This window comes from Mercurialis annua, linkage group LG3 (assembly GCF_937616625.2).
Source record: "Mercurialis annua linkage group LG3, ddMerAnnu1.2, whole genome shotgun sequence".
Lineage (NCBI taxonomy): Eukaryota > Viridiplantae > Streptophyta > Magnoliopsida > Malpighiales > Euphorbiaceae > Mercurialis > Mercurialis annua.
Window position 1 is genome coordinate 34,272,305 of NC_065572.1, and position 27,651 is coordinate 34,299,955.

The window sequence follows — 27,651 nt, forward strand, 5'->3', positions numbered from 1 at the left end:
CGTCAAACGGTATGTCAATCTCTCCGTTATTCGCGCCGTCGTTTCATCGTCTTTGTTGTTATGGTGACTGTTTGTTCATGCCATTAATATGTCGTCTATTCTTTATGTTGCTGCCCATTTTTCCTGGTTGCTGATGTGATTCATGTTGCTTTTATGATTATAATCTGATCTTTTATTGTCTGGCTATTGTGCTGAGATTGATTCTCGTTGCTTGTATCACTGCTTCGTCTCGGTTCGTTCTTCTTAACCTCTGTGCTTGGCCAGCCTGTGATTGTTATTGCAGGAGTACATTCTTGTGGTTTTGCAATTACTCTTGTTGGTTATTTGGTGATGTTATTGCTGAAATGTTCATTGATTAATATTTTTGTCTTGATGCCTTGGAATTACTTTTGGCTGCTAACTGTTGGACTCGGTTTCTAGTTGTTTGATTTCTTTAATAATTGGTTGGCGGCAGATTGAGATTTAAATTTGTATTGGCTAATTTCCATTTCTATTTCAGTAGGTTTCTCTATGCAAAATAATAGTGTTTGGTTAAGTAAATGGTTTACTGTAATTATTGGTCTAAATTATTGGCTCGTGTGAGATGGGTTCCATATTTTAATAATGATTTTAGTTTCATGATTTGATTGGCAGTAATGAAATGGTATTATATATGTATTGAATTTTTTTGTAACTATTTCTAATTGTTAAACCATATCATCTTTAGCTATTTTATTTATATTAGTTTAATATTATAATGTTTTTATCGATTTAAAACCGGGCTTTCAATTATCATTTTTTTTTCCAAATTGCTAATCGATAATATTATTTAAGAATCTGAAAACAATATTTGTTCAATTATAATTGATTTGTTTTTGAAAAAAAAAATATAATTATATTTTTAACCAACAATTTATAATTACTCGGGCAATTATTATATTTTGGAATTATTGACTAGGCGTGTCAATTTGACGTTTTAAATTTTAAACGTTTTCTTAATTTAATTTAATTAAATAAATTGTTAGTTACTAATGGTTACTTGAGTTATAAGTTATTGAGTTCCGTTTTAAATTTTGATTATTATTTTATCAAGGTTGTTTCTATAATTATAAACTATGGTTTATAATTGGATATAAATATATTTATTTTATCAAAGTCATTTTTGGGAATTATAAACTCTTGTTTATATTTTGATAAATATTTTGGGTTGGGTTAGACTTGGGTCACCCGACATTTGAGGTAGCTTGGTAGTTATTGGTAACTCGGCTAACCCAATATTTGAGAAAATGAAATTAAGTTATTATTTAAATATTATTTAAGTAATATTTTCTGGAACAGATTTTAAAGCGGGAACTCAATAAACTTGACTTATTAATTTTGAGTATTGTGTTTACTCAAGGTGGTTTGTATTTTGACTCTGGTCATTATGTAATTAATTGTTCTTTCTTCTTTGGCTATGCTTGTACGAGACTTGGTATTGTGCTAGTCCTATGTGGTGTCTAGTAATCACTAGAGTTAGGGGTTGATTTTAATATTTGTTTTATCCTGTCTTAGACTCGTCGACTACTGGTGCTTCGGAGTCAAATCAGTTTTTGTCGCTTGCCAGGTTTTTCACGTGGATTAGCAAGCAGTGAGTTTGTAGTGCTATTTACCGCTTTATTAAGTACCGAAATTTATTTTAGTATTATAAATGTTTTCGAACTGTTTAAGCGATTATGGATCTGGATTGGAACGAGCTACTCGATAGGCTTGTATCGAGACTGTGTGCACCGGTAAGTACTCTGGGATCGGCAGACTAATATCTTGCTTACGCTGGTATATGACGAGGATTTGTTCCCGTCCACTTTGGATTTTTCAGTATGCTATGTCATACTTACGCTGGGATCATTTCATACTGTTTTTCCATAATCTTATATATATTAGTATAAAAGGATTTGTTTTAAGGGTTTTAAACTTAATATATGTAAATAGTATTATGAACTCATCTCAGTATATTTGACCCCCGTTGTTTTCCCATTTTCCAGGTTTATTATTTTGAGCAAGTCTGCTGATCTCCGAATCTTTATTCCTCGGAGGTTTATTTTATTTTAATAAATTGTCAAACTATTTTTATTCTTAGACCGCAGTAGTAAACTAGAAGTCTATTATTTTAGTTTGTTTGTCGGATTTGTCTGACTGGTTTAATTTTATGCTTTGGCATTATTATTGTTTAACTCTGGTTATTTTTTTATTTAATGGAAATACTTATATTTAAACTGTTAGTTTAAGTTGGAGTCTCGGCTGCCCCGAGCATTGGATTTTCTGCAGGTTTATCTGATTGGTGGTTTTCCGCAAGGCTTGCTACGGGTTTTGGTACAACCATACCCATACCCTAGCGCCGGTGGCGATCCATGAAATTGGGTCGTGACAGTTTCCCCATTTTAGCGATCTATGCCAAACGTTTATACGAAACAAAACCAAACGTTTGTAAACGTTACGAAACAAATCCAAACATTCCATATTTTTAGTGATTTAAGCCAAATGTTTACAAATGTCATGAAACAAATCCAAATGTTTCACTTTTTAAGTGATTGAAGCCAAACGTTTACAAACGTTACGAAACAAATCCAAACATTTTGAAACAAATCCAAACGTTTCGAAACAAATCCAAATGTTTAAAACGTTACGAAACAAATCCAACCGTTTCACCCTTTTTGCGATTTATGCCGAACGTTTACAAAGGTTATAAAATAAAACCAAACGTTTCACCTTTTTAACGATTTAAGCCAAACTTTTACAAACGTTACGAAACAAATCCAAACGTTTCACCTTTTTAGCAATTTAAGCCCAACATTTACAAACTTTACGAAACAAATCCAAGCGTTTCACCTTTTTAGCAATTTAAGCCAAACATTTACAAACGTTACGAAACTAATCTAAACGTTTCCCCTTTTTAGAGATTTTAGCCAAACATTTACAAATGTTACGAAACAAAACCAAACGTTTAAAACGTTACGAAACAAATCAAAACGTTTCATATTTTCAAGAATATTGTAATACCCCGTTTTTTATGATTCGATTCGAAGGTTGGTTGACCATATAATGTTCAGTTTAGGTTGAACACTAGCTGTGTTTTCACTTCGGTTTGTGCATGTGTTTTGGTGTCGGTTTGGTTAACACTTGTGTGTGCGATTGGCGGATCGTATCGTAGCTTTCGAGACGTGTTCGGACATGTTTTAAGTCGGTTTTAAGGCCTTGACTGGACCTAGGACCGGACCTCCTTAGTAGAACCGGTTTGGAGGTCCGGTTTGCTCAGTTTTACTGAGCAGAGGGCAAACCGGTTCTCTGACCGGTTCTGCCCAGTAGAACCGGCCAGAGGGCCGGCTCACTTTGTGCTTGGCCGGTTCATTGACCGGTTCTATCCAGTAGAACCGGCCAGTGAACCGGTTCACTTACGGGTTTGTTATAAAAATCCCGTTTCTGAAACCTAATCAGCCCCCACTCGTTTCTAAAACCCTAAACTCCATTCTAACTCATTCCCAACTGATTCTCTAACTTTTCTTGGTGCTTTAGACATTCGGTAAGTGTTCTAAGCATATCCCTTGTTGTTTAATTCATTGATTTCCTTGTCCCTTCGAATTGGATTCATTAGTTATGGCGTTTGGTTGATTGTAGGCTTATTCTAATCAAATATTTTATGGGTTCCCTATATTGAACCGTTCTTAATCCGTTTCAAGAGGTTAGTGGCTCTAATCCCTTGTTTAAATGTGTAGAGATTGCTAGATGATTGTATTGAATCCATACCTGTGGTGTTTGGCTTGTTAATTTCTGTTCGGTTGCAATATAAAAATCTGTAAATATTGATTAGTGTTGTGATTGGCTTGTTCTTGTCAATTGTACTTTGGGTGGATTGATTTGGTTGAGTTAATTGGAGGATTAATACATTGGGTAATGTTTTGAATTAAAATTCTGGTCTTAAGCTTTATTGAAAATCTGGAAATCCGCTATAGGATGATTATAGGTTGTTAGTTAACAACTAATTCATTGGGGGGTTTGTGATAAATTGGCTAAGGTTAAAACATAGGCTAATTAATGTTTTACAAAGATTAAATCGCTGTTTTGAAATGACTTATATTGCTGGAAATTATTTTAATGTTGATTTTAAGTAATTGTAATGCTACTTTGGGGGAGATTGGATTTAAATGGTTAACCAACGTTTTTGCCAAATGTTTAAGGCATATTTAAGATGGTTTTTATTAAATATAAGAGGCTGGAGACTATGTTTTAAAAGTGGTTTAAACATATTAAAAGGATGTTAGTCTTATTCTAGGTTGTGGTTAACATGGGTTAAGTAATCGATTAAAGGCATGTAAGGTGTAAGATTGTTGTATTATGTTTAGCTAAGTTATTTTAGTTTCAAGTTGATACTTGAAAGATGTTGAATCTTATCGATTCTATTTAAGGTGATATATTCAAGTGTACCTTGGGTGTTACTTGCCAAGTGTTGGCAAGCGTTTTTGGCTTTGTTGCTTTCAGTGTTTTTGACATTGTTAAGTTAGGGAATGAGTTCTTATTTCGACTTGGGTTTTATTTAAAGATTGATTTAAGACTTTGGTTTTCACTTTGGATTATGGTTGAGTCGGGTTAGACGTGTGTCGCCCGACATGTGATGTTGAGCTATACTGCTGATAGGAGTATTTTACTCCTATATTTAGGGTCGATTTTAGTCGGTTTTTATTATGTGTAGTATTGTTTTTATACATTATTTGGCGTTTTTACGTTTAATCGTGTTTGTTAGTATTTCAGTGGAAATTAGGTGAAAACCGACTATTTGGGGCAAAATTATGGTGGATTGCGTGTACGAGTGAAAAGCGTAGCTTGCGGACGAAGGAATTGAAGTTACGAACGAGATTGAGGATTGTTCCGTTCGAAAAAGATGAGTTCCGAACGGAAGACATGCAGAATGAGCATGAGTCCCGAACGGAAAAGCCTTGTCCCGTTCGGGACTCAAGAAGAAATCTGATATCAAAAGCTCTCGGTTACAAGTTTTTCGAACGTGAAAGGGTTGTTCCGTTCGGAAAAGAGGAAAATTAGGCATGTCACGAACGGAACCAAGGGCTTCCCGAACGGAACAAGAGTAAAACACGCGTGCTTCAGGATTTGATTTGGACTGAAATTCTTCTTCAACTCACAATTCCAACTCCTATTACAAATCAATTTGCAATACGAATTAGAAGACTCCGGAACTTCTCCTACTATATAAAGACCTTGTACTAGACTCAATTTAATACGTAGAATAATTTAGACTACTTTAGTTTTATTTTCATTCTCTTAAAATAGCGTTTTAGCTTCTATTTCTCAGCAGTTTATAAGTAGTTTATTATTAGTTTCTGCAAAGAACGATTGTGAAGATTTCAAGTTTAATCTAGACGATTCTTCCGAAATTGACAACTCCGGTATTTATTGTTCTAATTATGTTTAATTCTTCATCTTCTTCTTTGTTTAATTTAAGCTTAAGCATGTGTAACTAAATCCTTTGTTCGGGGATTGATATGAACACTTAGACTAGTTTTCGAATTGGATTAGGATTTATTAAGTGAGTAAAATTGTGTTTTAATTACTAAGATTAATGCTTGAATTAATTTGATCACTTAGTTCATGATTTTGTGTTTAATTAACTAATTGAGAGATTGTTAATTAGATAGACATAGGTAATTAAAAACTTAGAGGAAAACACCGTGAGAGCGGGTTGGAATTTAGGTAGTCGTTGAGTTTGCTTCATAATTACAATTTAGTTATTTAATTCAGTTTTAATATTGTGAGAGCAAGTTAATAATTGATTAGCTAATTAGGTTGTGATTTTATTTGAATCTTTGAGGCTTGAGAGAGCGGGATTCGGTGCATTAGAATAGCTCGATTCACAATAAAATCACTAGATAAATTTTTAATCCATTCTTCTACTAGTTTATTTGGAATTATCAATTCTTGAGCTTTTTACCATTATTGTTTATACTTCAATTTATTTGTTTGATTTCAGATTTTTAGTCTAAATTACTTGAGTTAAATTCACTTAGATTATAATTAGTTTACACAAATCCATTTATTTTCCTACTAGCCAATTAAAGAATATTAGAAATTAGTTGTTTAGTTCATTGTTCCTTGTGGGATCGATACTTGGTCTTCCAAGTTATATTACTTGCGCGATATCGTACACTTGCGATTATTTGCCAACAAGTTTTTGGCGCCGTTGCCGGGGAGCAATCGCAATTAAATTAATTAAAAGTATCTTATTCTTAGATTGAGTTAGTTTTATTTAATTTTAGTTATTTTTATACTTTGTGATTCTTGGATTTTACGTTGGTTTTCTTGTTTTTGTTTGCGCAGGAGTTTTGGTTAGTGTATGCCTAATACACGACGTGCCAGAAAACCGCTAGAACCGTTTCAGTCAGATTTAACTTCCTTCGAAAGAAGTATCCGAAAAACAGCGCGGAAATCCAAAACGATGGAGGACGACCGTAACCCTCCGTTGAATCACGAGGGGATTGTTCCACCACCACTACATGATGGCCTAGCTCTTAATAGGCCAAACGAGAGGGTCGCCCCTCTTCCCGCAAGACGTACCTTGGGTGAATTCTTCTTACCCAACGTCGACAACGCCAACTATGGATGCTTTGCACCTCCTATACTCGCTAACAATTTTGAAATCAAGCCGGGAACGATTCAACTACTTGAGAGTCGTTGTCAATTTTATGGGTTGGAACGCGAGGATCCAAACGCCCATCTTTCAAAATTCACGGAGGTATGCAACACATTCAAAATCCATAATGTGACGGAGGATCAAATCAAGCTTCGTCTTTTTCCTTTCTCTTTGAGGGACAAGGCGAGGAATTGGATTCAATCACTTCCAAGCACCTCAATCACAACATGGAAGCAATTGGCACAAGCTTTTCTCAATAAGTATTTCTCTATGGGTAAGACCGCGAGGATGACCAAGGAAATTATAGATTTTCTCCAATTACATGGTGAATCTCTATACCAAGCTTGGGAACGTTTCAAAGAGCTTCAAAGAAATTGTCCGCATCATCATCTAGGAAGGGAGCATCTTGTCTCTATTTTCTACAATGGTACCAATGAGGCTACACGGGCAACAATTGATGCGGCATCGGGAGGATCACTTATGAAGAAAACTTATGATGAGGCCAATAACTTGCTAGAGGAACTCGCTACAAATAGTTGTTCTTGGTCAACCGAGCGGTTGAGGCAACCACCTCAAAAGGGTATCATGACCCTCGAGCAAACCCAAGAATTTGAAGCAATGAAAGCGAAGAATGCGACACTTCTAGCACAACTCGAGATGTACAAACAACAAGCAAATCAAAGGAATGCTCAACTTGCGGTAGTTCAAATGGGTTGCGAGACTTGTGATGGGCACGATCATTCGGGAATGGATTGCCCCGTCCTACATCAAAATTCAAATGAGCAAGTCAACTATGTCAATGGGCAAAGGCAAGGCAATGACCCATATTCCAACACCTATAATCCGGGGTGGAGGAATCATCCTAATTTTTCATGGAGGGAAAATGTGGGTCAAGCCAATGCCAACCCAAATATGGGAGGAGCAAATTTTCAAGGAGGAAACCGTGGTCCACAAAACCAAGGCAACTTCAACAACTACCGACCACAACCCCCACCCGGTTTTCAAAATCGGAATACGGATGAGGGGAGCAAGATTGACAAGCTTATTGAGGAAGTTAGAACCGGTTTTAAGAACCAAGCTTCCGTCAATCACCATCTCGAGACTCAAATTTCTCAACTTGCCATCTCGCTTCAAAATAGAGCTCAAGGGGGTTTACCGTCTACAACGGAGTCAAATCCAAGGGAGCAAGTAAAGGCCATTGAACTCCGAAGCGGGAAAGAACTTGATGATCCACATGCAAGTAAAGAGAAAGCGATCGATCTAACAACGGGAACAAATGAGGAGGAAGTAACCGAACTTCCATATGTAAAACCGCCACCTCCTCCTCCATTTGTGCCAAAGGTCCCCTTCCCGGGACGATTGAAGAAGACGCCGGATAACCAAAAATTCCATAAATTTCTGGAAATTTTCAAGAAACTCCAAATCAATATAAGCTTTGCGGATGCTTTGCGTGAGATGCCTCAATACGCGAAGTTCCTCAAAGAAATCACAACGAAGAAAAGGAGTTGGGACGACAAAGGCACAATTTCCCTAACGGAAAATTGTAGCTCACTTATCCTTAGTGACTTGCCCACCAAGCTTAAGGACCCAGGGAGTTTTACAATTCCATGCAAAATAGGCGATTTAAATTCAATTAATTGTCTATGTGATTTAGGGGCAAGTATCAATCTAATGCCTTTGTTTCTTTTCAGGGATATTTTTGGTGATCAAACTTTGAAGCAAACATCAATGATGCTTCAATTGGCGGACCACTCCCTAAAAAAGCCATACGGAGTGGTAGAAGATGTTCTAGTCAAAGTAGACAAATTCATCTTTCCGGTGGATTTTGTCGTACTTGACTATGCGGCGGATAAAACATGCCCTATGATTCTTGGGCGTCCTTTCATGAACACGGGGAGGGCATTGATAGATGTGCACGCCGGACGACTCACTTTGCGTATCGATGATGACAAAGTGGAGTTTGATATGAAAAGGATTATGCGCAACACTTTTGAGGAGGTGGAATGCATGAAATTGGATATGGTTGATGGAATTGTGGAAGAACTTTTCCCGGTTTCAAAAGTCATATTCCATTCCGAGGAGACACAAGCAACTTCCGAGGAAGAATATTCCAAAGAAGATGAGCCGAAAGCCGAAAATTTGATTAGAAGATAGAGCGTGACACCACCTTCTTCTATCTCTCCACCAAAGGTTGAGCTTAAAACGTTACCATCTCACTTACGGTATGCGTTTTTAGGCGACAACATGACTCTTCCCATCATCATCTCGAACAACTTGTCGGAAACACAAGAAGCGAGAGTTGTCAAAGTGGTGAAGCAACATATATTGGCGATCGGTTGGCAAATTTCGGACATCCGAGGAATTAGTCCCTCGGTGGTCATGCACAAGATCCACCTAGAAAACGAGTCAAGAGCATCGGCTCAAAGACAACGGCGTTTGAATCCAAATATGAAGGAGGTCGTGCACAAGGAGATAGTAAAACTTCTCGACGCCGGAATTATATACCCCATATCCGATAGTGCGTGGGTTAGTCCCATCCAATGTGTTCCAAAGAAAGGGGGGATGACGGTGATTGAGAACGAGAAGGGTGAGCAAATTTCCACTAGGACGGTAACGGGATGGCGTGTTTGTATTGACTACCGCAAGTTGAATACGGAGACGAGGAAGGACCATTTTCCGTTACCATTTATCGATCAAATGTTGGAGCGGGTAGCGGGCCACGCTTATTATTGTTTTCTCGATGGATATTCCGGGTACAATCAAATTCTTATCTTCCCGGATGACCAAGAGAAAACAACTTTCACATGTCCTTATGGAACGTTTGCTTATCGGAGGATGCCGTTTGGTCTTTGTAATGCACCGGCAACATTTCAACGATGTATGACTTCCATCTTCGCCGATATGATTGAAGATATTATGGAAGTCTTCATGGATGATTTTTCGGTATTCGGGGACTCTTTTGAGATATGCTTAAGTAATCTTGAACGAGTGTTGGCCCGGTGTGAGGAGACCAATCTAGTCTTGAATTGGGAGAAGTGCCATTTCATGGTAGAGGAAGGAATTGTCTTGGGACATAAAATCTCCAAGGACGGCATTGAAGTAGATAGAGCAAAAACGGAAATCATCGAGAAATTACCACCACCAACTACCGTAAAGGGAGTTCGTGCCTTCTTAGGGCACGCCGGGTTTTATCGACGATTCATCAAAAATTTCTCTTCCATTGCTCGTCCTTTAACTAATTTACTTGTTAAAGATATTCCTTATGAATTTACTAATGATTGCCTTGATGCTTTTGCTAGGTTGAAAGAAGCCCTCATCTCGGCCCCAATTATTTCATCACCCGATTGGACTCTTCCTTTCGAACTCATGTGTGATGCAAGTGATATAGCACTCGGGTGCGTATTGGGGCAACGGAGGGAGAAAAAGCTTCACGTGATATACTATGCGAGCCGAACATTGGCGGGTGCTCAACTCAATTACACCACCACCGAAAAAGAGATGCTTGCGGTGGTGTTCGCATTGGATAAATTTCGGTCGTACTTACTTTGCTCTAAGGTTATCATCTATACGGACCATGCGGCCCTTCGATACCTTTTTGCAAAGCAAGATGCTAAACCGAGACTAATCCGATGGGTGCTCCTTATGCAAGAGTTTGACATCGAAATTCGCGACAAGAAAGGAACGGAGAACGTCGTCGCCGATCACTTGTCAAGGTTAGAGATTCCGGAACCAATTATAAGTGGCGTAGAGATTAATGAAACGTTTCCGGATGAGATGTTGATGGTACTTTCGGAAGTGGAAACGCCATGGTATGCGGATATCGCAAACTATCTATCTTCCGAAATAATGCCACCGGATTTGACTTACCACCAAAGGAAGAAGTTCTTGAGCGATGCTAAACGGTTTCTATGGGAGGAACCGTACCTCTTCAAGGTGTGTGGAGATGGGATTTTGAGGAGATGTGTACCACTACAAGAGATGATGCCTATACTTAGTCAATGCCATTCTTCGGACTATGCGGGCCATTATGGTACATCAAGGACCGCGGCTCGTGTGCTAGAGTGCGGATTCTTTTGGCCTACGCTATTTCGTGATGCGAAAGACTTTGTTAGTCATTGCGATCGATGCCAAAGAGTGGGGAACATATCGAAGAGAGATGAAATGCCGCTTACCAACATTCAAGAGGTGGAACTTTTTGATGTGTGGGGAATAGACTTCATGGGTCCTTTTCCTATGTCGTTTGGAAAGCAATACATATTGGTGTGCGTAGATTACGTTTCAAAATGGGTAGAGGCGGAAGCATTACCCACTAACGATGCCAAAGTAGTGTTGGATTTTCTCAAACGTTTGATGAATCGATACGGGACTCCTAGAGCAATAATAAGCGACGGTGGATCTCACTTTTGCAATAGGCAATTCGATGCCTTGATGCGGAAATATAAAGTCTATCATCGGGTCGCTACTCCGTACCATCCTCAAACAAGCGGGCAAGTTGAAGTTTCTAACCGTGAGCTAAAGAGAATTCTAGAGAAAACGGTTAATAACACAAGGAAAGATTGGTCACTGAAACTAGATGATGCATTATGGGCATATCGTACGGCTTTTAAAACGCCCCTCGGAATGTCTCCATATCGTATTGTTTTTGGGAAAGCATGCCATCTTCCGGTGGAACTTGAACATAGAGCGTATTGGGCCATTAAAAAGCTCAATTTTGACCTTAAAGCGGCGGGGGAGAAACGTATGCTTCAACTCAATGAGTTGGACGAATTTCGGTTAAATGCCTATGAAAACGCCAAGCTTTACAAAGAGAAGACGAAACGATGGCATGACGCTCATATCGTGCCTAAAACGTTTGTGGAGGGCTCTTTTGTCTTGCTCTACAACTCGCGCCTCAAATTATTTCCCGGGAAATTAAAATCCCGTTGGAGCGGTCCTTTCAAGATTCGAACGGTGGCAAGTCATGGAGCTTTGGAATTGGAGAATTCTAGTGGTGAAATCTTCAAAGTAAATGGACAACGGTGCAAGCCGTATCTTGGACCTTTGACGGATCAAGTAGTGGACCAAATCACGTTCACCACTCCTACATAAATTCCGGGCCACGGTCTAGCTTTTGACCAAAAATAAAGCGCACTCGAGAGGCAATCTCGAGAGGTTACGTGTTTTGTTTTATTTATTTTATTTTCCTTTTATGCGTATTTAATTTTTAATTTGTTTATTTATTTCCGTTTAATTCCGGGGTGTGTTTTTGTGTGTTTTTGCAGGTATATACATGATTTCAGGAGGTTTCCGTTCGTGAAATACCTTTCCCGTTCGAAAAAAGGCAAATTTTGCCTTTGTCCCGTTCGGGAAAGGCTATTTCCGTTCGGGACAAAGCCCTCAGCCCTAATTTTTTTCGAACGGAAAAGGGTCATTCCGTTCGGGACTAGGCAAAATTTGCCTTTATCCCGTACGGGACACACCCTTCCCGTTCGAGAAAGAGCTCTCAGCTTCTCATTTTTTCGAACGGAAAGGGTAGTTCCGTTCGGAACTAGGCAAAATTTGCCTTTGTCCCGTTCGGGACACCATAGTTCCGTTCGGGAACAAGGAAAATTTTGCCTAAGTTTCGAACGGGACAAGAATTAAGCCTAATCCCGTTCGGGATTAAATTATTCCCGTTCGGGAAACATCAAAAATTTTGAAAAATTTGAATTTTGAATTTTGAATTAAAGTGTAGTAGATTTCTTGGGACTTGTGTTTCTTTTGAGATTTGTGTTTCTTTTGAAACTTGTGTTTCTTTGAGATTTGTGCTTTGAAAAAATTTGAATTTTTCACTTGGATTGATGATTTGGCAAATCCGAACCATTATTTAGTGTGTTACTTTCACTTGGATTGATTACATGGCTTCGATCTAAACCGATAAATCAATTCCAAGTTATTAAATGGAGAGTTTGAAATTAGTGGAGGGAAATCTTGAGATTTGATTTATTTTTCCTATAAATACCTTGCATTTTTCTACTTTCTATTTCACACATATTCTTCTTCTAATATTCTTCTCTTCTTATTTTCCAAATTTATTAGAAATACTCTCATTCCGCAATCATGGTGCGAAGCAAGAATGCCGAAAATCAACCAATCCGTCGTTCAAGCACGAGAAATCAAGAAGCGGCAAATCCACCCTTACCGGCCGTGGGAAGGGTACGTACTAAATCAACCGCTCCATCCTCATCTCGGGTGAACACCTCGGCGATATTGACTACTCGCTATAACGCACCTTTCCAAATCCATACGGAGGAGGAAGGTGATTTATATTTGAGTATCAAAGAAAGGGAAATGGTAGTTCCATTCCAAATCGATTTTGATGATATGGAGAGCCTTGGAATCAAGGATGAGGTGGAGCGTTATTTGGATATTTTGGGGTTATCGGCATTGGCAAAGGTTAGTCATCACTCTTACGATGAACTTACTCGTGAATTCTTCTCTACTCTCAAACCGGTTAGCGGTTCTCCTTCTTCTATTTCTTTCCGCATCAACAACACTAGCCACACACTTAGTGTTGAAGATTTGGTGGAATTGTTTGGAATGAGGGGAACGGGGTTGATAGATTGGGATCAAAACTTTGATCAAGTGGAGATATGGAGGGAATTGACGGATCGTGATGATTATCGGACAAGGGGGTCCAAGATTAATGAAATCAAAGACATCGCTATTGTGGTTTTTGTGAAGTGGTTTGGGCACTCGTTTGGCGGGCGTGGTGAATATACGAAGGTGGCCAAGAGTGATCTTTTAGCTTTGAATGCTATTTTGCATCCGGAGATAGAAGCATACCAAGTCAACACGGCGTATCGTCTATTGAAGCGATTAAGGGAAGTTCCATCCGAATTATCCAAGATTGGCTATGGTTTCATTATTCGTGCTTTGGCGGAAAAATACAATTGTATGCCTACGGCGTCTACTTTGGCGACTTTTGAGACCATTCTAGCACGGTCTCTTAATATGAACCATTTAGATGTTGCCGGGTTTGTGAAGAAGGGAAGAGTTATTCCCTACAATAGAAGGGTACGATTGGTGGCACGAACACGGCGAGAAGAGGTAGCACGGGAAGTAGAAGGTGGAGAAGAAAGAAGAGCGGAGGAGGAACCCGCGGGAACTTCTCAAGCCGGAGAAGCGGCTCATGTTTCCGGGTTTGACCAACGGTTTTCTGAGTTGGTTGAGCAAAACCGGATCGGATGGGAGCAAAACCGAGTTGGTTGGGAAACTAACCAAAAATTACTTGAAGATATCCGACATGAACAACATGTTGGTCTTGCACAACTACAATGGAGGCAAGATCAAATGCGAGCACGCCTTAATCGGCAAGAGGATTTTCTTCGGGGTTACTTTAATGCCGCCGGCGGAGAACGTTATCCATCACCGGAACCATCACCGGATCCACCGGCCTTTGACTAGAGCGAGATTTGTTTTTCTAAACCCAAACTCTTTCCAATTTTTTCTATTTTTATTTCTTATTTCTTAGCTTTGGGGACATAGCTAGAAATAGTGTGAGGAGGGGGGAAGAAAAATTTATTTTTCGTTTGGGTTATTTTTCGGTGATTTATCTTTATTTTCAGTTTTAGTTTATTTTTATTTGTTATTTTCTTGTTTTAGTAGATTGTATTAGGTGTTAAATTAGTTTATTTCAAGGTCTTGTATCGTTTTAAATCGTTGTCTTTTAAATATAAAAGTGTTAGTTGATTTGGTGTGTATCTTAATTAATTTGTCAATCTTAGATTTCCCCGAATCAATGAATGTATGAACGCGTTTTCTTAATTCGACAATTGATAAGCGATACTTGCTTAATGACTTAATAATTCGTTGACATAATCCGATGAAATAAGGGTGAATTCAAAATTTAGACTTGTTCAAATCGTTGAAACATAATTGAATAACTTGATGCGGATTCATGACATGTTGATTGTTATTTTTTATAGTCGTTTTAAACTTTTGGCATGAGTAGCATAATTTAAGTAGGAATTGAGTTTATGGCATAACACTACACACTTTTGAGAGTTTTGAGCTTAATTTCCTTGTTGTGAGTGTTGATTTCATGTTTTATTCCTAGAACTTGCTCGGTGTCCGTTTAAAGTTACACGATTGAGTTTTCAACAATTAGATGATTATGGCAATTAGGTATAACCTTTCTTTTAGACCACTTAAATAGACTACCCTTTATCCCCTAGATTACACCAATTTGAGCCTTAAGCCTTTTTATTGTTTTTACCGTATCTTACCCTTTACCGTTCTATGCTTTACCTCTTTTGATTACCTTATCGACTTGATATATTATTTGTTATGACTATGATGAATATAGGTGATTAATAACTCAAGATTAGTGAAAAGAGAAAGTGAACTACATTGTGCTTAAAAGATAAAGTTACGCCTTGAAAAAAAAAAAAAAAAAAAAAAAAGAAAGATAAAAATTTGCAAGCAAAAAAGCTTCAAAAAGAGAAAAATTCTGAGATTGCAAAAAGCAATGAGTAGAGCGTAAAATCGAAAAGAAAAGAAAGTTATAAGTTCACATAAACGCAAAAAAACCGGAGTTAGATCAACCTAGAAGTTAATAATAGTAATAAATAGTATATTAAGTTGATAATTAGCCTTTGTTTAACCTTTTTACCTACCCTTTACCTTAGCCACATTACAACCCAATAAAAGACCATATGATTTTTGTTGATTACCGAATCAAGTAGCGGAGTCCGGGACTATGAGCAAGCTTATGGTGAGTATTCATGTTTTTCAATTGTGAGCTTTCTTTGTTATATACCCTACTTGTTGAAATATTGATGCCATTAGCTTAGTTTTTATTGAATTGTGCTATGATTTGCCTAAGTGAGAAATTGATTATTTTCCATGTCCCGCAAGTGATAGTGAAGCTTGAAGTGTGATTCAATTTGACCTTGTACTAATGAGTTAGTAACCGTTGTTATATTGAATTATGTCATAAAATTATTATTGTTATTTGATTGCATCATTATTTAATTGTCGGTTTTAGAAGGTTGTTTTTCATATTATTCATAGGGTTGGGGATTTCTTTGATTGATTTATTGTTGAGTTATATGCTAAGGATTTCTAACATATTTTGTAGAGTGAGATTTATTTCTTGCTTGAGGACAAGCAAAGGTTAAGTGTGAGGAGGTTTGATAGGAGTATTTTACTCCTATATTTAGGGTCGATTTTAGTCGGTTTTTATTATGTGTAGTATTGTTTTTATACATTATTTGGCGTTTTTACGTTTAATCGTGTTTGTTAGTATTTCAGTGGAAATTAGGTGAAAACCGACTATTTGGGGCAAAATTATGGTGGATTGCGTGTACGAGTGAAAAGCGTAGCTTGCGGACGAAGGAATTGAAGTTACGAACGAGATTGAGGATTGTTCCGTTCGAAAAAGATGAGTTCCGAACGGAAGACATGCAGAATGAGCATGAGTCCCGAACGGAAAAGCCTTGTCCCGTTCGGGACTCAAGAAGAAATCTGATATCAAAAGCTCTCGGTTACAAGTTTTTCGAACGTGAAAGGGTTGTTCCGTTCGGAAAAGAGGAAAATTAGGCATGTCACGAACGGAACCAAGGGCTTCCCGAACGGAACAAGAGTAAAACACGCGTGCTTCAGGATTTGATTTGGACTGAAATTCTTCTTCAACTCACAATTCCAACTCCTATTACAAATCAATTTGCAATACGAATTAGAAGACTCCGGAACTTCTCCTACTATATAAAGACCTTGTACTAGACTCAATTTAATACGTAGAATAATTTAGACTACTTTAGTTTTATTTTCATTCTCTTAAAATAGCGTTTTAGCTTCTATTTCTCAGCAGTTTATAAGTAGTTTATTATTAGTTTCTGCAAAGAACGATTGTGAAGATTTCAAGTTTAATCTAGACGATTCTTCCGAAATTGACAACTCCGGTATTTATTGTTCTAATTATGTTTAATTCTTCATCTTCTTCTTTGTTTAATTTAAGCTTAAGCATGTGTAACTAAATCCTTTGTTCGGGGATTGATATGAACACTTAGACTAGTTTTCGAATTGGATTAGGATTTATTAAGTGAGTAAAATTGTGTTTTAATTACTAAGATTAATGCTTGAATTAATTTGATCACTTAGTTCATGATTTTGTGTTTAATTAACTAATTGAGAGATTGTTAATTAGATAGACATAGGTAATTAAAAACTTAGAGGAAAACACCGTGAGAGCGGGTTGGAATTTAGGTAGTCGTTGAGTTTGCTTCATAATTACAATTTAGTTATTTAATTCAGTTTTAATATTGTGAGAGCAAGTTAATAATTGATTAGCTAATTAGGTTGTGATTTTATTTGAATCTTTGAGGCTTGAGAGAGCGGGATTCGGTGCATTAGAATAGCTCGATTCACAATAAAATCACTAGATAAATTTTTAATCCATTCTTCTACTAGTTTATTTGGAATTATCAATTCTTGAGCTTTTTACCATTATTGTTTATACTTCAATTTATTTGTTTGATTTCAGATTTTTAGTCTAAATTACTTGAGTTAAATTCACTTAGATTATAATTAGTTTACACAAATCCATTTATTTTCCTACTAGCCAATTAAAGAATATTAGAAATTAGTTGTTTAGTTCATTGTTCCTTGTGGGATCGATACTTGGTCTTCCAAGTTATATTACTTGCGCGATATCGTACACTTGCGATTATTTGCCAACAACTGCAGTTAAGGCTAACACACTACCTTGGAAAATCTTTCGATTTTAAATAATGTATTTAAGTTATGAAAGGACTTTGGTTTTGTTTCAAAAATAAGAACTCACCTAACTTAATTTGCCTAACTTTGTTATTTGGTTTGAATGGATACTTTGGATATACATCGGTTGTACTTTGATTACCTTGGTTGTTCTTTGGTTGTGTTTGAGATGCTAGTCCTATGTGGTGTCTAGTATTCTTAGAGTTAGGGGTTGTCCGGATTTTAACTTGTACAATGTTTTAGACCCGTCGAATGCTCGTGCTTCAGAGTCTACGCAGGGTTAGCTGTTTGCCAAGATTCACGTGGATAAGCAAGCAGTGAGTTTGTAGTGCTATTTACCGCATCGTATTTTAATATTATAAATGTTTGTGAACTGTTTTTACGGATTATGGATCTGGATTGAAACGAGCTACTCGATAGGCTTGTATCGAGACTGTGTGCACCGGTGAGTACTCTGGGAAACGGTAGACTAAAGTGTTTTGATTTAAGGGTTTTAAACTTAATAAATGTAAATAGTATTGCGAACTCATCTCAGTATATCTGACCCCGTTGTTTTTCCAAAATTTTCAGGTTTATGATTTGAAAGCTGGTTCACTCCGATTCTTTTGATTCTTCGGATGTTTTTATGTTATTAAACTAGTTTCTGTTTTCAAACTCTTAGACCGCAGTAGAACTAGTTTATATATTACATTTGTTATTGCATTGGGATTGTCGATTAGACCGATTATTTATTATTAGCATATTTACACTGGAATATTTTATTATTATATTTAAGGCACATTGTGGAATGTTTCAGATACTTAAGTTATTTATATTAGAACTGTATTATAAATTGCTAGACTTAGGTTGGAGTCTCGGTTGCCCCCGAGCAGTTTCTGCAGGTTTGAATGTTTATTTGATTTCCGCAAGGCTTGCTACGGGTTTTGGTACAACCATACACATACCCTAGCGCCGGTCACGATTCATGAAATTGGGTCGTGACAAATATAAGCCAAACGTTTACAAACGTTACGAAACAAAACCAAGTGTTTTACCTTTTTGGCAATTTAAGCCAAACGTTTACAAACGTTACGAAACAAATCCAAGCGTTTCCACCTTTTTCAGAAATTTAAGCCAAATGTTACGAAACAAATCCAAGCGTTTCAACTTTATTGATATTTAAGCCAAACATTTACAAACGTTACGAAACAAAACCAAACGTTACACCTTTTCAGCGATTTAAGCCAAACGTTTACAAACGTTACGAAACAAATCCAAGCGTTTAACCTTTTTAGCAATTTATGCCAAACATTTACAAAGGTTACGAAAAAAATCCAAACATTTCACCTTTTACTCGATTGAAGACAAACGTTTACAAACGTAATGAAACAAAACCAAACGTTTCAACTTTTTAGCAATTTATGCAAAATGTTTACAAACGTTCGGCTTAAATGGCTAAAAAGGTGAAATGCTTGGATTTGTTTCGTAACGTTTGTAAACGTTTACAATCGTAACGAAACAAATCCAAGCGTTTCACCTTTATAGATATTTAAGCCAAATATTTACAAACGTTACGAAACAAAACAAAACGTTACACCTATATAGCGATTTAAGCCAAACGTTTACAAATGTTACGAAACAAATCCAAGCGTTTCACCTTTTTAGCAATTTAAGCCAAACGTTTACTAAGGTTACGGAAGAAAACCAAACGTTTCACATTTTTAGCGATTTAGGCCAGACGTTTACAAACGCTACGAAACAAATCTAAACGTTTCACCTTTTTAGCGATTAAACCCAAACATTTACAAACGTTAGGAAACAAATCCAAACGTTTCCCCTTTTTAGCGATATAAGCCAACGTTTACAAAAATTACCAAAGAAAAACAAACATTTCACCTCTTTAGCGATATAAGCCGAACGTTTACAAACGTTACAAAACAAAACCAAACGTTTAAAACGTTACGAAACAAATCGAAACGTTTACAAATTTTATGAAACAAAACAAAACGTTTCACCTTTTTAGCGATTTAAGCCAAACATTTACAAACATTACGAAACAAAACCAAACGTTTCACCTTTTTAGCGATTTAAGCCAAACATTTACAAACGTTACGAAACAAAACCAAACGTTTCACCTTTTTAGCGATTTAAGCCAAACATTTACAAACGTTATGAAACAAAACAAAATGTTTCACCTTTTTAGCGATTTTAGCCAAACATTTACAAACGTTACGAAACAAATCCAGGCGTTTCTCCTTTTTAGCAATTTAAGCCAAACGTTTACAAACGTTACTAAAAAAATCTAAACATTTCACCTTTTTAGCAATTTAAGGTGAACGTTTACAAACGTTACAAAACATAACCAAACGTTTCACCTTTTTAGCGAATTTTGCCAAACATTTACAAACGTTACGAAACAAATTCAAACCTTTCCCCATTTTTGCGATTTAAGCCAAACATTTAAAACGTTACGATGCAAATCCAAACGTTTCATCTTTTTAGCGATTGAAGCCAAACATTTACAAACATTATGAAACAAAACCAAACGTTTCACTTTTTTAGCGATTTAAGCCAAATATTTACAAACGTTACGAAACAAAACCAAACGTTTCACCTTTTTAGCGATTTAAGCCAAACATTATAAACGTTATGAAACAAAACAAAATGTTTCACCTTTTTAGCGATTTTAGCCAAACATTTACAAACGTTACGAAACAAATCCAGGCGTTTCTCCTTTTTAGCAATTTAAGCCAAACGTTTACAAACTTTACTAAAAAAATCTAAACGTTTCACCTTTTTAGCAATTTAAGGTGAACGTTTACAAACGTTACAAAACAAAACCAAACGTTTCACCTTTTTAGCGAATTTTGCCAAACATTTACAAACGTTACGAAACAAATTCAAACCTTTCCCCATTTTAGCGATTTAAGCCAAACATTTAAAACGTTACGATGAAAATCCAAACGTTTCATCTTTTTAGCAATTTAAGCCAAACGTTGACAAACGTTTCGAAACAAATCCAAACGTTTCACCTTTTTAGCGAATTAAGCCAAACGTCTACAGACGTTGCGAAACAAATCCAAAGGTTTCGTCTTTTTAGCGATTTAGGCCAAACGTTTGCAAATATTGCCAAACAAATCCAAACGTTTCCCCTTTTTAGCAATTTATGCAAAATGTTTACAAACGTTACCAAACAAATCCAAACGTTTCACCTTTTTAGTGATTTAAGCCAAACGTTTACAAACGTTACAAAACAAATCCAAACGTTTCACCTTTTTAGCGATTTAAGCCAAACGTTTACAAATATTACGAAACAAATCTCAACGTTTCGCCTTTTCAGCGATTTAAGTGAAAAATTTACAAACGTTACGAAAAAAAACCAAACGTTTAAAACGTTATGAAAAAAATCCAAACGTTTCACATTTTTAGCGATTTAAGCCAAACGTTACGAAACAAAACCAAGCATTTCACCTTTTTAGCAATTTAAGCCAAACGTGTACAAACATTACGAAACAAATCCAAGCGTTTCACCTTTTTAGCGAATTTAGCCAAACATTTAAAAACGTTACGAAACAAATTCAAACGTTTCCCCATTTTAGCGATTTGAGCAAAACATTTAAAATGCTACGATACAAATCAAAACGTTTCATCTTCTTAGCGATTGAAGCCAAACATTTACAAACATTACGAAACAAATCAAAACTTTTCCCATTTTTAGCAATTTAAGCCAAACGTTGACAAACGGTTACGAAACAAATCCAAACGTTTCACCTTTTTAGCGAATTAAACCAAATGTTTACAGACTTTGCGAAACAAATCCAAACGTTTTATATTTTTAGCGATTGAAGCCAAACGTTTACAAACGTTACGAAACAAATCCAAATGTTTGACCTTTTTAGCGATTTAAGCCAAACGTTTACAAACTTACGAAACAAAACCAAACGTTTAAAAAGTTACGAAACAAATCCAAACATTTCACATTTTTAGAGATTTAGGCCAAACCTTTATAAACGTTAAGAAACAAAACCAAGAGTTTCACCTTTTAAGCCATTTCAGCCAAATGTTACAAACGTTACGAAACAAATCCAAGCGTTTCACCTTCTTAGAAATTTAAGCCAATCATTAACAAACGTTACGAAACAAATCCAAATTTTTCACCTTTTTAGAAATTTAAGCCAAACGTTTACAAACGTTACAAAATAAATCAAAACATTTCACATTTTTAGTGATTTAAGCCAAACGTTTACAAAGGTAGGAAACAAATCCAAACGTGTCAACTTTTTAGCGATTCAAGCCAAACGTTTACAAAGATTACGAAACAAATCAAAAAATTTCACCTTTTTAGCCATTTAAGCCAAACGTTTCCAAACGTTACGAAACAAATCAAAGCGTTTCACCTATTTAGCAATTTAAGCCAAACGTTTACAAACATTAGGAAACGAATCGAAACGTTTCACCTTTTTATCTATTTAAGCCAAACGTTTACATACGTAACGAAACAAATCCAAACGTTTCACTTTTTTAGCGATTAAAGCCAAACGTTTACAAACGTTACGAAACAAATCCAAACGTTTCACCTTTTTAGCTATTTAAGAAAAACATTTACAAACGTTACGAAACAAATCCAAACGTTACACTTTTTAGTTATTTAAGCCAAACGTTTACAAACGTTACGACACAAATCCAAGCGTTTTACCTTTTAAGCAATTTAAGCCAAACGTTTACTAACGTTACTGAACAAAAGCAAGCGTTTCACATTTTAGCGATTTATGCCAATCATTTAGAAACGTTACGAAACAAATCCAAATGTTTCACCTTTTTAGCGATTGAACCCAAACGTTTACAAACGTTATGAAACAAATCCAAACTTTTCCCCTTTTTAGCGATATAAGCCAAATGTTTACAAAAATTACAAAACAAAAACAAACATTTCACCTTTTAAACGATTGAAGCCAAACGTTTAAAAATGATACGAAACAAAACCAAACATTTAAAACGTTACGAAACAAATCGAAACGTTTACAAATGTTACGAAACAAAACAAAACGTTTCACCTTTTTAGCGATATAAGCCAAACTTTACAAATGTTACGAAACAAAACAAAACGTTTCGCCTTTTTAGCGATTTAAGCCAAACGTTCACAAACGTTACAAAATAAACCAAACCTTTCACCTTTTTAGCGATTTAAGCCAAACGTTTACAAACGCTACGAAACAAATCCAAACGTTTCCCGTTTTCAGCAATTTAAGCTAAACGTTTATAAACATTACGAAACAAATCAAAACGTTTCACCTTTTTAGCAATTTATTCCAAACGTTTACAAACATTACGAAATAAATCCAAACGCTTTACCTTGTTTTCTATTTAAGCCAAACGTTTACAAACGTTACAAAACAAAATCAAACGTTTTACCTTTTTAGCAATTTAAGCCAAACGTTTACAAACGTTATTAAACAAATCCAAACGTTTTAATTTAAGCCGAACGTTTACAACCGATATGAAAAAAATCCAAGCGTTTCACCTTATTAGCAATTTAAGCCAAACGTTTACAAACTTTACGAAATAACCAAACCTTTCACCTTATTAGTGATTGAAGGCAAACATTTACAAACACTACGAAACAAATCCAAATGTGTCTTGTCCATAGCAATTTAAGCCAAACGTTTCTTGTTCATAGCAATTTAAGCCAAACGTTTATAAACATTACGAAACAAATCCAAACGTTTCACCTTTTTAGCAATGTAAGCCAAACGGTTACAAACGTTACAAAAAAATCCAAACGTCTCATATTTAGCAATTTAAGCCAAAAGTTTACAAACATCCAGAAACAAATCAAAATGTTTCACGTTTTTAGCAATTTAAGCCAAACGTTTACAAACGTTACGAAACAAATCCAAGCGTTTCACCTTTTTAGCAATTTAAGTCAAACGTTTATAAACATTACGAAACAAATTCAAATGTTTCACCTTTTTAGTGAATTAATCCGAACGTTTACAAACGTTATAAAACAAAACCAAACGTTTCACATTTTTTAGCGATTTTAGCCTAACGTTTACAAATGTTACGAATCAAATTCAAACGTTTCCCCATTTTAGCGATTTAAACAAAACGTTCAAAACGTTAGGAAACAAATCCAAACGCTTCGCGTTTTTAACAATTTAAGCCAAACGTTTACAAATGTTACGAAACAAATCCAAACGTTTCACCTTTTTAGAAATTGAAGCCAAACGTTTACAAACGTTACGAAACAAATCCAAACGTTTCACATTTTCAGCTATTTAAGCCAAACGTTACGCAACAAAACTAAGCGTTTAACCTTTTTAGCAATATAAGCCAAACGTTTACAAACGTTACGTAACAAATCCAAGCGTTTCCACCTTTTTAGAAATTTAAGTCAAACGTTTATAAACATTACAAAACAAATTCAAATGTTTAACCTTTTTAGCGAATTAAGCCGAACGTTTACAAACGTTATAAAACAAAACCAAACGTTTCACCTTTTTAGCGATTTTAGCCTAACGTTTACAAATGTTACGAATCAAATTCAAACGTTTCCCCATTTTAGCGATTTAAACAAAACGTTTAAAACGTTAGGAAACAAATCCAAACGTTTAACGTTTTTAGCAATTTAAGCCAAACGTTTACAAATGTTACGAAACAAATCCAAACGTTTCACCTTTTTAGAAATTGAAGCCAAACGTTTACAAACGTTACGAAACAAATCAAAACGTTTCACATTTTAAGCTATTTAAGCCAAACGTTCCACAACAAAACTAAGCGTTTAACCTTTTTAGCAATATAAGCCAAACGTTTACAAACATTACGTAACAAATCCAAGCGTTTCCACCTTTTTAGCAATTTCAGTCAAACGTTTATAAACATTACGAAACAAATTCAAATGTTTCACCTTTTTAGCGAATTAATCCGAACGTTTACAAACGTTATAAAACAAAACCAAACGTTTCACCTTTTTAGCGATTTTAGACTAACGTTAACAAATGTTACGAATCAAATTCAAACGTTTCCCCATTTTAGCTATTTAAACAAAACGTTTAAAACATTAGGAAACAAATCCAAACGTTTAACGTTTTTAACAATCTAAGCCAAACGTTTACAAACGTTACGAAATAAATCCAAACGTTTCACTTTTTTAGAAATTGAAGCCACATGTTTACAAACGTTACGAAACAAATCCAAACGTTTCACATTTTCAGCTATTTAAGCCAAACGTTCCGCAACAAAACTAAGCGTTTAAACTTTTTAGCAATATAAGTCAAACGTTTACAAACGTTACGAAACAAATCCAAGCGTTTCCACCATTTTAGCAATTTAAACCAAACGTTTACAAACGTTACGAAACATATCCAAACATTTCACCTTTTTAACGATTTAAGGCAAACGTTTACTAACAGTATAAAACAAATCCAAGCGTTTCACCTTTTTAGCGATTTAAGGCAAACGTTTATAAATGATATGAAACAAATCCAAGAGTTTCACATTTTTAGCAATTTAAGGCAAACATTGACAAACTTTACGAAACACATCCAAGCATTTCACCTTTTTAGTAATTTAAGCCAAACGTTTACAAACGTTACGAAACAAATACAAACGTTTCTCCTTTTTATCGATTTAACCCAAACGTTTACAAATGTTACGAAACAAATCCAAGCATTTCACCTTTTTAGCGATTTAAGCCAAACATTTACAAATGTTACGAAACAAATCCAAATGTTTCACCTTTTTAGCGATGTAAGCCAAACGTTTACAAACATTACAAAACAAATCCAAACGTTTCACCTTATTAGCGATTTAAATCAAACGTTTAGAAACATTACAAAACAAAACCAAACGTTTAAAACATTATGAAACAAATCTAAACGTTTCACACTTTTAGCGATTTAAGCCAAACGTTTACAAATGTTACGAAACAAAACCAAGCGTTTCACCTTTTTAGCAATTTAAGCCAAATGTTTACAAATGTTACGAAACAAGTCCAAGCGTTTCACCTTTTTAGCAATTTAAGCCAAACGTTTACAAACGTTACGTAACACATTCAAGCGTTTCACATTTTTAGCAATTTAAGCAAAACGTTTACAAACGTTACGAAACAAATCCAAACGTTTCACCTTTTTCGCGATTTAAGACAAATGTTGACAAACATTACGAAACATATCCAAACGTTTCACCTTTTTACCTATTAAAGCCAAACGTCTACAAACGTTACAAAAAAAATCCAAACGTTTCACCTTTTCACCAATTGAAGCCAAACGTTTACAAACGTTACGAAACAAATCCAAACGTTTCACATTTTCAGCGATTTAAGCCAAACGATTACAAACGTTACGAAAAATATCCAAATGTTTCGCCTTTATAGCGATATAAGGCAAATGTTTACAAACGCTACAAAACAAATACAAACGTTTTCCCATTTAAGCAATTGAAGCCAAACGTTTACAAACGTTACGAAACAAATCCAAGTGTTTCACCTTTTTAGCATTTTAAGCCAAACGTTTACAAACGATACGAAACACATCAAAGCATTTCACCTTTTTAGCAATTTAAGCCAAACGTTTCCAAACGTCACAAAACACATCCAAGCTTTCACCTTTTTAGCGATTTAAGCCAAACGTTTACAAACGTTACGAAACAAGTCCAAACGTTGCACCTTTTTAGCGATTTAAGCCAATTTTTTACAAACGTTAGGAAACAAATCCAAACGTTTACCCTTTTTAGCGATTTAAGCCAAACGGTTACAAACGTTTCAAAAGAAATCCAAACGTTTCACCTTTTTAGCGATATAAGCCAAACGTTTACAAACATAACGAAACAAATCCAAACGTTTCCCCTTTTCAGCGATATACGCCAAACGTTTACAAACATAACGAAACAAATCCAAACGTTTCACCTTTTCAGCTATTTAAGCAAAACGTTTACAAACATTACGAAACAAAACCAAACGTTTAAAACATTACGAAACAAATCCAAATGTTTCACATTTTTAGCGATTTAAGCCAAACGTTTACAAACGTTATGAAACAAAACCAAGCCTTTCACATTTTTAGCGATTTAAGCCAAACGTGTACAAACGTTATGAAACAAAACCAAGCCTTTCACCTTTTTAGCAATTTTAGCCAAACATTTACAAACGTTACGAAAAAAAAAACCAAGCGTTTCCCCTTTTTAGCAATTTAAGCCAAACGTTAACAAACGTTACGAAACAAATCCAAACGTTTCCCCTTTTTAGCTATTTAAGCCAAACGTTTACAAACATTACGAAAAAAATCCAAATGTTTCACCTTTTTAGCAATTTAAGCCAAATCTTTACAAAGGTTATGAAACAAATCCAAATGTTTCACCTTTTTAGCAATTTAAGCCAAACATTTACAAACATTACGAAACAAATCAAAGTGTTGCACCTATTTAAAAATTTAGGCCAAACTTTTACAAATGTTACGAAACAAATCCAAACGTTTCACCTTTTTAGTGATTGAAGTCAAACGTTTACAAAGGCAACGAAACAAATCCAAACGTTTAAAATGTTACGAAGCAAATCCAAACTTTTCACCTTTTTAGCGATTTAAGCCAAACGTTTTCAAACGTTACGAAACAAAACCAAGCGTTTCACCTTTTTAGCAATTTAAGCCAAACGTTTACAAACGTTACGAATAAAATCCAAGGCTTTCACCTTTTTAGCAATTTAAGCCAAACGTTTATAAATGTTACGAAACAAATCAAACCATTTCACCTTTTTAGTTATTTAAGCCAAACGTTTACAAACGTAACGAAACAAATCCAAACGATTCACCTTTTTAGCGATTTAAGCCAAACGTTTACAAACATTACGAAACAAATCCAAACGTTTCACCTTTTTAGCAATTTAAGCAAAACGTTTACTAACGTTACGAAACAAATCCAAACGTTACACTTTTTAGCGATTTAAGCCAAACGTTTACAAATGTTACGAAACAAATCCAAGCATTTTACATTTTTAACAATTTAAGCCAAACGTTTACTAACATTATGGAACAAAACCAGACGTTTCACATTTTTAGCGATTTAAGCCAATCGTTTACAAACGCTACGAAACAAATGCAAACGTTTGACCTTTTTAGCGATTGAACCCAAATGTTTACAAACGTTACGAAACAAATCCTAACGTTTCACCTTTTTAGCGATTTCAGCAAAACGTTTACAAAAATTACGAAACAAAACCAAACGTTTCACCTTTTTACCGATTTAAGCCAAACGTTTATAAACGTTACGAAACAAAACAAAATGCT

The 27,651-nt window shown here is 35.6% G+C and overlaps 1 protein-coding gene and 1 non-coding gene across 2 annotated transcripts; one reads left to right on the forward strand and one right to left on the reverse strand.

Moving 5' to 3' along the window:
- Window positions 1–6,940: 6,940 nt before the first annotated feature.
- On the reverse strand, window positions 6,941–7,047 carry LOC126675976 (small nucleolar RNA R71). Its single transcript, XR_007640156.1, has one exon. It is a non-coding gene; the product is annotated as a small nucleolar RNA R71 (small nucleolar RNA).
- A 1,852-nt stretch (window positions 7,048–8,899) lies between these two features.
- LOC126672506 (uncharacterized) lies at window positions 8,900–11,951 on the forward strand. Its single transcript, XM_050366457.1, has 4 exons — window positions 8,900–10,118; window positions 10,305–10,915; window positions 11,360–11,645; window positions 11,917–11,951. Exons 1-4 carry the CDS (start codon window positions 8,900–8,902, stop codon window positions 11,949–11,951), a joined length of 2,151 nt encoding a protein of 716 aa, XP_050222414.1.
- The last annotated feature ends 15,700 nt before the right edge of the window (window positions 11,952–27,651 follow it).

What these genes read in the sequence shown, in the direction of transcription:
- LOC126672506 (XM_050366457.1), top strand. Translation starts at nt 8,900, where the DNA reads ATGACTCTTCCCATCATCATCTCGAACAACTTGTCGGAAACACAAGAA. An exon ending in TTGGAAAGCAATACATATTG is followed by an intron (nt 10,916 to 11,359) that starts GTGTGCGTAGAT and finishes GCCATTAAAAAG; the next exon opens with CTCAATTTTGACCTTAAAGC. An exon ending in GGAATTGGAGAATTCTAGTG is followed by an intron (nt 11,646 to 11,916) that starts GTGAAATCTTCA and finishes GTGTTTTTGCAG; the next exon opens with GTATATACATGATTTCAGGA.